The sequence below is a fragment of the Haliotis rufescens genome, unplaced genomic scaffold (genome assembly GCF_023055435.1).
Source record: "Haliotis rufescens isolate VD_foot unplaced genomic scaffold, xgHalRufe1.0.p SCAF_18, whole genome shotgun sequence".
In the NCBI taxonomy this organism is placed as follows: Eukaryota; Metazoa; Mollusca; class Gastropoda; order Lepetellida; family Haliotidae; genus Haliotis; species Haliotis rufescens.
Genome location: NW_025963868.1, coordinates 25,744,736 through 25,756,794, shown reverse-complemented (window position 1 = coordinate 25,756,794; position 12,059 = coordinate 25,744,736). Strand labels below are relative to the sequence as shown.

The 12,059-nt window shown below is 43.3% G+C and overlaps 1 protein-coding gene across 1 annotated transcript in view; it reads right to left on the bottom strand.

The window, feature by feature from the left end:
* The window catches only part of LOC124132993 (multidrug resistance-associated protein 1-like), a 60,325-nt gene that overhangs the window by 34,397 nt on the left and 13,869 nt on the right, over positions 1-12,059 (bottom strand). Inside the window, exons 4-6 of the mRNA XM_048398478.1 lie at positions 10,624-10,752; positions 4,429-4,557; positions 3,804-3,865 (exon numbers count right to left, since the gene is read on the bottom strand). Of these exons, the coding sequence (XP_048254435.1) occupies positions 3,804-3,865; positions 4,429-4,557; positions 10,624-10,752 (320 nt within the window). The remainder of the gene's footprint in view (positions 1-3,803; positions 3,866-4,428; positions 4,558-10,623; positions 10,753-12,059) is intronic.

Here is a 12,059-nt window from a genome sequence, read left to right as displayed (position 1 = left end):
CTCGTTAATCCGGACAATACTTAGAAAAAAATCGTCCTGATCAAACAATTTCAGGAATAACTAGCCATGGTACGGAGTTGCCTTCGCTATATCGACCTTCAATCCAGGTCTTTCGGCTAACGTGGTCTGTACTAACGACGTTACTGGACTAACGTGATCCGTACTAACGAGGTTTTCACACTAACGTGGTCTGTACTAACGAGTTTTGCGGACTAACGTGGTCAGTACTAACGAAGTTTCTGTACTAACGTGGTCTGTACTAACGAGGTTTCCACACTAACGTGGTCTGTACTAACGAGGTTTCCACACTAACGTGGTCTGTACTAACGAGGTTTCCACACTAACGTGGTCTGTACAAACGAAGTTTCTGGACTTACGTGGTCCGTACTAACGAGGTTTCCGGACTAACGTGGTCTGTACTAACGAGGTTTCCACACTAACGTGGTCTGTACAAACGAAGTTTCTGGACTTACGTGGTCCGTACTAACGAGGTTTCCACACTAACGTGGTCTGTACTAACGAGGTTTCCACACTAACGTGGTCTGTACAAACGAAGTTTCTGGACTTACGTGGTCTGTACTAACGAGGTTTCCGGACTAACGTGGCCTGTACTAACGAGGTTTCCACACTAACGTGGTCTGTACTAACGAGGTTTCCACACTAACGTGGTCTGTACTAACGAGGTTTCCACACTAACGTGGTCTGTACTAACGAGGTTTCCACACTAACGTGGTCTGTACTAACGAGGTTTCCACACTAACGTGGCCTGTACTAACGAGGTTTCCACACTAACGTGGTCTGTACTAACGAGGTTTCCACACTAACGTGGCCTGTACTAACGAGGTTTCCACACTAACGTGGTCTGTACAAACGAGGTTTCCACACTAACGTGGTCTGTACTAACGAGGTTTCCACACTAACGTGGTCTGTACAAACGAAGTTTCTGGACTTATGTGGTCCGTACTAACGAGGTTTCCGGACTAACGTGGCCTGTACTAACGAGGTTTCCACACTAACGTGGTCTGTACTAACGAGGTTTCCACACTAACGTGGTCTGTACTAACGAGGTTTCCACACTAACGTGGTCTGTACTAACGAGGTTTCCACACTAACGTGGTCTGTACTAACGAGGTTTCCACACTAACGTGGTCTGTACTAACGAGGTTTCCACACTAACGTGGTCTGTACTAACGAGGTTTCCACACTAACGTGGCCTGTACTAACGAGGTTTCCACACTAACGTGGTCTGTACTAACGAGGTTTCCACACTAACGTGGCCTGTACTAACGAGGTTTCCACACTAACGTGGTCTGTACAAACGAGGTTTCCACACTAACGTGGTCTGTACTAACGAGGTTTCCACACTAACGTGGTCTGTACAAACGAAGTTTCTGGACTTACGTGGTCCGTACTAACGAGGTTTCCACACTAACGTGGTCTGTACTAACGAGGTTTCCACACTAACGTGGTCCGTACTAACGAGGTTTCCACACTAACGTGGTCTGTACAAACGAGGTTTCCACACTAACGTGGTCTGTACTAACGAGGTTTCCACACTAACGTGGTCTGTACTAACGAGGTTTCCACACTAACGTGGTCTGTACTAACGAGGTTTCCACACTAACGTGGTCTGTACAAACGAAGTTTCTGGACTTACGTGGTCCGTACTAACGAGGTTTCCGGACTAACGTGGCCTGTACTAACGAGGTTTCCACACTAACGTGGTCTGTACTAACGAGGTTTCCACACTAACGTGGTCTGTACTAACGAGGTTTCCACACTAACGTGGTCTGTACTAACGAGGTTTCCACACTAACGTGGCCTGTACTAACGAGGTTTCCACACTAACGTGGTCTGTACTAACGAGGTTTCCACACTAACGTGGTCTGTACTAACGAGGTTTCCACACTAACGTGGTCTGTACTAACGAGGTTTCCACACTAACGTGGTCTGTACTAACGAGGTTTCCACACTAAAGTGGTCTGTACTAACGAGGTTTCCACACTAACGTGGTCTGTACTAACGAGGTTTCCACACTAACGTGGTCTGTACAAACGAAGTTTCTGGACTTACGTGGTCCGTACTAACGAGGTTTCCACACTAACGTGGTCTGTACAAACGAGGTTTCCACACTAACGTGGTCTGTACTAACGAGGTTTCCACACTAACGTGGTCTGTACTAACGAGGTTTCCACACTAACGTGGTCTGTACTAACGAGGTTTCCACACTAACGTGGTCTGTACTAACGAGGTTTCCACACTAACGTGGTCTGTACAAACGAAGTTTCTGGACTTACGTGGTCCGTACTAACGAGGTTTCCACACTAACGTGGTCTGTACAAACGAGGTTTCCACACTAACGTGGTCTGTACAAACGAGGTTTCCACACTAACGTGGTCTGTACAAACGAGGTTTCCACACTAACGTGGTCTGTACTAACGAGGTTTCCACACTAACGTGGTCTGTACTAACGAGGTTTCCACACTAACGTGGTCTGTACAAACGAAGTTTCTGTACTAACGTGGTCTGTACTAACGAGGTTTCCACACTAACGTGGTCCGTACTAACGAGGTTTCCACACTAACGTGGTCTGTACAAACGAGGTTTCCACACTAACGTGGTCTGTACTAACGAGGTTTCCACACTAACGTGGTCTGTACTAACGAGGTTTCCACACTAACGTGGTCTGTACTAACGAGGTTTCCACACTAACGTGGTCTGTACTAACGAGGTTTCCACACTAACGTGGTCTGTACTAACGAGGTTTCCACACTAACGTGGTCTGTACTAACGAGGTTTCCACACTAACGTGGTCTGTACAAACGAAGTTTCTGGACTTACGTGGTCCGTACTAACGAGGTTTCCGGACTAACGTGGTCTGTACTAACGAGGTTTCCACACTAACGTGGTCCGTACTAACGAGGTTTCTGGACTTACGTGGTCCGTACTAACGAGGTTTCCGTATCAAACTTTGCGTTGCGTTCATTCTTGCATGGGTGTGCGACAGTACATGAATGTGTACATAAATAGGAGACCTTTCACTTCTCAACGTAAGGCCATCTCTCAGGGCCATGCGAGTTGCAGTTAACGTCCCAGACCACAATGGCGACACGGAACAGCGATACGCAGATACCTGCTGAAGGGTCCACTGAGAACCCCCAAACCCTTTACAACATGGCGAAGAAGCAGTGACGTCATTGCTGTCCATCCAATCCTCATTCAACTCAGGACCGCCTCCGTGTTCTAGTGGTAGAGCGTCCGCCCGGAGTTCGATCCCCGGCCGCGTCATACCAAAAGACGTTAAAAGATGGTACTTGTTGTTGCCGTGTCTGGCGCTCGGCATTAAGGGGCTAAAACAAGGACTGGTCGTCTCGGAGTCAGTATACTGTATCTGAGTGGGGTATTCATGTTAAACTGCGGCATGGTATCTCAGTGAGCTAGCACTATAAATCGGCATCAGTCCGGACTAGTACAAGCAGCCACAAACACACGTGCATGCACGTCGCTGTATAAGCGCGATAATCTTGGACGCGACGTTAAACCCAATTTCACCTCACCTCATTCAACTCAGAATATTTCATGAGTATGAGACATAAGGGGACTCGTCTATCACCTTGTGCACTTCGATGATATGCAGTGCGTACGGGAAGAGCCAACCGACTAAATACGTGCGAAAAGGCAAACGACATCATTTGTACGGAAAGAGGCAAAGGGCGTTTATTCGTACATTGTTCCTGATAAATGAGGTGGTCAGTTCGGACGGAATGATGAATACGGAAAGTGACAGATGACGTGCTACCTACCTCGTCATCCACCAGAAGATACGTCTCGACGGAAACGAGGCTGTGACCTCTGGGCAGGGATTCTGCAAATATTCACGTCCACATCCAACAGTATTGAGAAGGATACTTTAGTTTGCGATTCAAGTTGCAGGGGCTTAAAATGCGATTCAAACCACGACTAGCGGATTTGTACATCAAGTGGTGAGGCCCTTGGCAACTTGGTTAAGAGTGCTCAATAATGTCGAGTGAGTGAGTGAGTGAGTGAGTGAGTGAGTGAGTGAGTGAGTTTGGTTTGACGCCGCTTTAAACAGTATTTCAGTCATATCACAGCATCTCAGATTTTTGTGAGAGACAAATCAGATGAAGATATTGGTACTATTTTAACCACATGACTAAAAAGACATCTATTTTACCCTGAAGACCTAAAATGCATTTCTGTTTAGGTAGTCCTTCTAAGCAGATATTAAATTATTGTTTAAATTAAAAAATCCTACCCAATCAAAATATGACCAATACCCATTAGACCCTAATACACAAAAGACAACATCAAGCATATCCTGTATTATACTCAACAACCAATACATGATCTCAGTTGCTTTTTCCCAGAGGGTAAAAATACCCTCGACCCACGAGGATGATCACATACCTCCCCCAAGGGTTCGTAGCCTCTTCTTATTCCAGGCAGATCAGAAACCCAATGGAGTAGGAACTCTATGCAGATCAGCAAAAATTTCAAACCGAACAAAATGAACTTCAACAAGTCGTCTTCATATGTCTGTAATAAAACAAGAACATGCAAATAACAGTCTACAGAATCATAAGAGCGATAACTTCAACTGAACAATCAAGGAAATCATCAGGATTAATATATGTCCAGATTATGAAATGTTTGTTCCTTTCTTTACTGTCGCGCGAGACAATGTTCGAGTCTAGTCCAGGCAAACCAGTGAACAGCGATGACTCGCAATCTACCAAATCACCAAGCCTGACCTCCTGATATTGTTGTCGACATTGACGAACCGCACAGGTTGATAGGAACACATTCTAACCCAGAATACTCACGGGGGACAGATTAAAGAAGTCATTTAAAAAAAACCGTTATAAAGGTTTCCCAGAAGCAATCATCCGGATATTGGGTAGACCCATGTTTCATCATCCGTTACTCATCTCGAATTTGAGTAATTTGACGAAATCCTACTCAGTTAGCTCTACATTGTCTCTGGCAATGTCTGTTCCCTTTTCCTTAAGATCAGAATCCAGAAACTTTCGCACCCAACGAGCTGATATCTTATTCATCTGTAAATGCTCATGAATAATAATTTCATGGCTAAGTCTCTTCCTCAAGTTCATCAATGGTAATACGTCTGTCTGACAGTGTAAGTTTTTCTATCTCCTTGATTGAATCTTCATTGATGGAAGTTGAGGGACGTCCAGACCTCGGATCATCACCAAGGCTTGCTCTCCCAGCCTTAAAAATACCTGCCCAACGTTTAACAATGCAGTCATAAATCTCTTCGGGAGTACTTTTTTCTTAAGTAAAAAACATGATGACTGGCTGTCACTGTCTACAAACGGCCTCAACAGACCAAATACACTTGCAATGAACTACTCAAACAATGCACTACATTGACCAGTTCACTTTATTATGGCTACTATAGCTGAAAGTTAGTCAGGCTCTGACCTTTTTGGCAGGCCTCGCATTACTCCGGACAGGGACGGTAATTCAGGTGCACACGTCCTTTACATACAGGTACCCTCCACCCCCTTTTTTTAAAAAAAGGTGGACTGTATTATAGTGTTATACCAATCTGGCAATGGCAGTGGCGCCTATTTCAACTGCAAGATAGGTAGGATTTATTTGGAATGGTCAACACAAATGTTGGTTGGTTGATTTGTTGTTTAACGCCGCACTCAGCAATATTCCAGCCATATGACGGCGGTCTGTAAATAATCGAGTCTGGACCAGACAATCCAGTGATTAATTTCATGAGCATCGATCCACGAAATTGGGATCGAAGACATGCATCAACCAAGTCAGCGAGCCTGACCACCCGATCCCGTTAGTCGCCGTTACGACAAGCATAGTCGCCTTTTACGGCAAGCATGGGTTGCTGAAGACCTATTCTACCCCGGAATCTTCACGGGTCCAACACGAATGTAACGTCCTAGTATTTAGTGAACAACCGTGAATAGACTGGGAACACATGGGCCAACATACCAACTGTATGTGAGTAGCAAACATTTCTACTGTATAACAGTGACTAGGACAATGAACATTATGATCAATACTGAAAGATAAATATGATATTTCTCTTACGATTACAGCCGAAAATGAGAAATGTCACGTTGAGTGATAGCCGACGTGACTGGAGGCACATTACCATGATACTGGGCTCAGGTAACAAGGGTAATCATCTGTCATCATTGGCGTGTCAGATGTATCCAGTGATACAATTGCGTTGTCATAAATTTCACCAGGCCCTGTAGCATGTTTGTCAGCACCATACACGCCAGAAAACTATTATTGTGGGTTCGAATCCCGGTTTGCCCCGATAATGTTTCTAGGTTTCTCAGCATACCCGTGTTCGTGGGTTACACCGAAGTGGTAAACGTCTGAGACCTGCATCACTTTGGGCTTTGCATCACATCACACGCCGTGATATAACTGGAGTACTGTTAAAAGCGGCGTTAAACCCAACTCACTCATTCACTCATATCACTGGAAATGATGAATGAATCAGGAATGTTTCCGGAGATTTGACTTAAAGGAAATTGATACAGTGATTCTGTAATATCTGAAACAATTTCCAAATAGGGACATACAGATCTAACACAATTTCACCATTGTTCTGTGTATCCACAACTACATTTATTTGTTTGTTTGTTTTTTTAATTTGTTGTTTAACGCCGCATTCAGCAATATTCAAGCTATATTACAGCACACAGCAAATAACCGAGTCTGGACTAGACAATCCGGTGATTGACATCATGAGCATCCATCCACGCAAATGGGATACGATGACATGCATCAACCCGGTCAGAGAGCCTGACCACCCGATCCCGTTCGTCGCCACTTACGACAAGCATGGGTTGCTGAAGACCTATTCTACCCCGCATATTCATAGATCAACTACATACATAATCAGGTGCTGGACTACATGTGTCATGAAAAACACATAGCATCAAATTCAACATCTCTAACAATACAAATCACAATAGCCATTGTGCATTAAAATAACTGAATTCTTTGTGTTGTTACACCCAACAAATTTTGACTGGACATGTTTCCCCCCAGGAATATAGAGTGAGTGAGTGCCGCTTTTAGCATTATTCCAGCAATACGAGTAAAAGGATGGGGAACGGACGGGTAAAAAGACGAATACAAGGATGGGGAACGGACGGGTAAAAAGACGAGTGAAAGGATGGGGGAACGGACGGGAAAAAAAAGGGGTGTAAACGGATGGGAAAACGGACGGGTAAAAAGACGAGTAAAAGGATGGGGAAACGAACGGGTCGAAAGACGAGTAAAAGGATGGGGAAACGGACGGGTAAAAAACGAGTAAAAGGGGCGGGGGGGGGGGGGGGGGGGGGGAACGGACGAGAAGAAAGACGAGTAAACGGATTGGGAAACGAACGAGTGAAAAACGAGTAGAAGGATTTGGAAACGGACGGGTAAAAAGAGGAGTAAAAGGATGGGAAATGGACGGGTAAAAAGACGAATAAAAGGATGGGGAAACGAACAGGTAGAAAGACGAGTAAAAGGATGGGAAAACGGACGGGTAAAAAGACGAGTAAAAAGGACGGGGAAACGAACGGGTAGAAAGACGAGTAAAAAGGATGGGGAAACGAACGGGTAAAAGGAGGAGTAAAAGGATGGGGAAACGAACGGGTAGAAAGTCGAGTAAAAGGATGGGAAAACGGACGGGTAAAAAGAGGAGTAAAAGGATGGGGAAACGGACGGGTAAAAAGAGGAGTAAAAGGATGGGGAAACGGATGGGTAAAAAGACGAGTAAAAGGACGGGGGAACGGACGGGTAAAAAGACGAGTAAAAGGACGGGGGAACGGACGGGTAAAAAGACGAGTAAACGGATGGGGGAACGTACGAGTTGAAAGACGAGTAAAAGGATGGGGAACGGACCGGTAAAAAGACGAGTAAACGGATGGGGAAACGGACGGGTAAAAAAACGAGTAAAAGGACGCGGAAACGGATGGGTAAAAAGACGAGTAAAAGGACGGGGGAACGGACGGGTAAAAAGACGAGTAAACGGACGGGGGAACGGACGGGTAAAAAGACGAGTAAACGGATGGGGGAACGGACGGGTAAAAAGACGAGAAAACGGATGGGGAAATCGACGGGTAAAAAGACGAGAAAACGGATGGGGAAATCGACGGGTAAAAAGACGAGTAAACGGATGGGGAAACGAACGGGTAAAAGGAGGAGTAAAAGGATGGGGAAACGAACGGGTAGAAAGACGAGTAAAAGGATGGGGAAACGGATGGGTAAAAGGAGGAGTAAAAGGATGGGGAAACGAACAGGTAGAAAGACGAGTAAAAGGATGGGGAAACGGACGGGTAAAAAGATGAGTACAAGGATGGGGAAACGGACGGGTAAAAAGAGGAGTAAAAGAATGGGGGAACGGATGGGTAAAAAGACCAGTAAAAGGACGGGGGAACGGACGGGTAAAAATGAGTAAAAGGACGGAGGAACGGACGGGTAAAAAGACGAGTAAAAGGATGGGGAAATGGATGGGTAAAAAGACGAGTAAAAGGACGGGGGAACGGACTGGTAAAAAGACGTGTAAAAGGATGGGGAAACGGACGGGTAAAAAGAGGAGTAAAAGGATGGGGAAACGGGCGGGTAAAAAGACGTGTAAAAGGATTGGGAAACGGACGGGTAAAAAGACGTGTAAAAGGATGGGGAAACGGACGGGTAAAAAGACGTGTAAAAGGATGGGAAAACGACCGGGTAAAAGACGAGTAAAAGGATGGGGAAACGGACGGGTAAAAAGACGTGTAAAAGGATGGGAAAATGGACGGGTCAAAAGGCGTGTAAACATATTTTGACAAATATTCTTTAAAAAAAATTGAAAACAGAACATTCTGGAATGGCTGATAGATGTCCTAGATTGTATAGGATCCTCTATTGTAAGCCGGTAACTACCGTTAGGAATACCCCGTGTTAAACTCTTCAGATTCAGATTCTTTATTACAGTATAAAGGCCAAAGGCCCATAATACATGCTTGATTTTATTAACATGTACTGCGCTTACGCTAATATAAAGGCTTATATACAATCATATGCAAGAAAGTGTGGTACATGTTTAAAATGTTGACAACAGTTGTTTAACATTGAGACATTTTCTTTCATTGAACTATAAATATCACTCATCATTTAGAGTACCGTTCCGTGTTTATAAACTTTATGTAAATACTGACAAGTATCATGAATAACATAATTAATTATCTGATGACCTAAACCTTTTGTAAGAAAGTGTGGTACATGTTTCAAATATTACTAAAGGTTGTTCAACATTATAAATAGTATGTTTGAGTGAACTATAAATATCACTCATCCTTTAAGAGTGCAGCTCTGTGCTTATAAACGTTATGTAAATACTGACAAGTATCATGAATAACATAATTATATGATGACAGAATACTTATTCAAGAAAGTGTGGTACATGTTTCAAATGTTGACAACAGTTGTTTAACATTGAACATTATGTTTAAATGAACTATAAATATCACTCTTCCTTTAAGAATGCAATTCTGTGTTTTATAAACTTTATGTAACTACTGACAAGTATCATGAATAACGTTATACTTATCTGATGACATAATACTTATAAACGCCTGTAATGAGGCTGATCTGAAGTACTTAACAATGTACATACTTCTTAAGGTATCACACTGTTTACACGCAAGTATTACATGATGTTCATCTTTAATAGATGAAATACCTTCCTTGAGACAAAAAGGGCACAATCGCATTAAGTATTCAATATTATTATAACGTCCCGTTTCTGTTGCAAGTCCATAATTACCACATCTAAATCTTGACATGGCTGTCCTGATAGATAAAGATAGATTATAGGATAGATACAATTCAACATTGAGTAATGACTTAAACTGCCTATAATAATATGTCTTTGAAGAACTACCTAGTTCTGCAACCCATTCTTGATGGAGATTATCAAACAATCTCTGCTTGAATGTTGAAATAAATGTATCAGTATGACCCACATCCTGTGCAACCCAAACAAATCCAAATCCAAATTGAAACAGAATATGTTTTATATGTCTGACCCAATTTACTCTTCCACTCTCATCCTGTGATAACATCATGCTATAACATTGAAATGGTAATCTATTGTCATTTATATTAATAAGTTTAGTCCAATATTTAACTGCTCTTGTCACATAAATATACTGGAGAGGAATTCTTCCACCTTCCCCTAGAACCATATAATTTGTAGTACTTTTACCAAATTTAAGTATCCATTTACATAACTCTACTGTACACGTTCAACTCTCCTACAGTAATTCACACCCCATATCTCTGCACCATAACAAAGAATGGGTACAACTGTAGGATCAAATATTTTAAACAAATCTTTACATGATAAATTACCAAATTTCCTGGTTGCATGAATAGAAAACACATTCCGACACATTCCGATCTGGAAAGCGACGCTCTGATTGGTCGGTTGAAAGGTCGTTCTGACATGAACCCTCATGGGATATCCTCAGATCTTTGTTTAGCCGCAGCGAGAAACGAGATCTGATTTTAATGAGAGGAAAAGATTTTTACAATTATTTCTCTGAAGTGTTGCATTCTCACCTTCAGCATCATGTACGTGTAGAAGGGGACTACAGATGAGATCATCACGAATGTCCAGAATACGAACAAGATGCCCGATGTGAACACACCTCTAACTCGGTCTAACTGAGTCAAACTAATCGCCAGCGCCTGTCAAAAAACAAGAAACGTATGTTAGTAAAAACAACCACAAGGTTAAAAGTAAAACGTGGGATAAATAAATATTGTCTCTGAAAAAATGCAATCACGAGCATCTTCGTCATAAATCCTTTGTTTGAAGCGATTGACACTCAGTGGGTGAGTGAGTGAGTGGGTTGCGTTTAACGCCGCTTTTAACAGTATTCCAGTTATATCACGGCGTGTCAGCTTAATGTTGGAGGAAAGCCCGAAGGGATGCAGGTCTCAGACGTTTACCACTTCGGTGAAACCAACGAGCACGGGTATGGTGCTGACAAACCTAGAAACATAATTGGGGCAAACCGGGATTCGAACCCACAATCATAGGTTTTTGGCGTGCCCAGGGGACGCAACTCTGCACAGCGAATCGCGGCGCCTTAGACGACTGGGCCACTCAGTAGATGAAGGTGGACTGATATTTCGGCTACGAATTGACTAGTGCAACGCTGATCCGTCGACATCTATGTGATTGATTGTTGTTTAACGCCGCACTCAGCAATATTCAAGCTACTTGACGGCAGTCTGTAAATAATCGCGTCTGGACCAGACAATCCAGTGATTGACATCATGAGCATCGATCCACGTCACCGCTTACGACAATGACATCTATGTTACAGTCGCAAAACAGTCACGTAAATGTATTGTAATACGTAATCGCGATATTACAACTGAGCTTCTGACATATTACCTGAATTGTTCGTTTAACGCCGCACTCAGCAGTATTTAAGCTGTATAAGACGGCGGTCTGTAATAATAGAACCTGGACCAGACAATCCAGTGATTGTTATCGTGATTAACGACCAATGCTGTCGAGATTGGTGACGAGACATCGAATAATTCACCGCGTCTAAGATAACACCGCGATTTTATCACAGATATACTGAGATACACCCGCGATACTACCGCGGTAAAACTAAAATAACACCGCGATATTATCACAGAGATATGGAGATACACTCGCGATACTACCGCAGTTCAACTAAAATAATACCGCGATATTATCACTGAGATACGGAGATACCCCCGCGATACTACCGCGGTAAATCTTGCATAATACCGCGATTTTATCACCGACATACGGGGACACTTTCTATATGACAGACCTGCTGCGAAACTGCCGCGAAACTGCCGCGAAGCGGCCACGACATTACCGTGCTATTTGCAAATCAATGCCCTCCGTTGTGAGGTATTAATACTGCCACAAAACTTATGCTGACGTTTGCTTGTTTTCTTCAGTTTTGGCCTAACAACAAATTCTATCCATTTGGGCAATAATAACG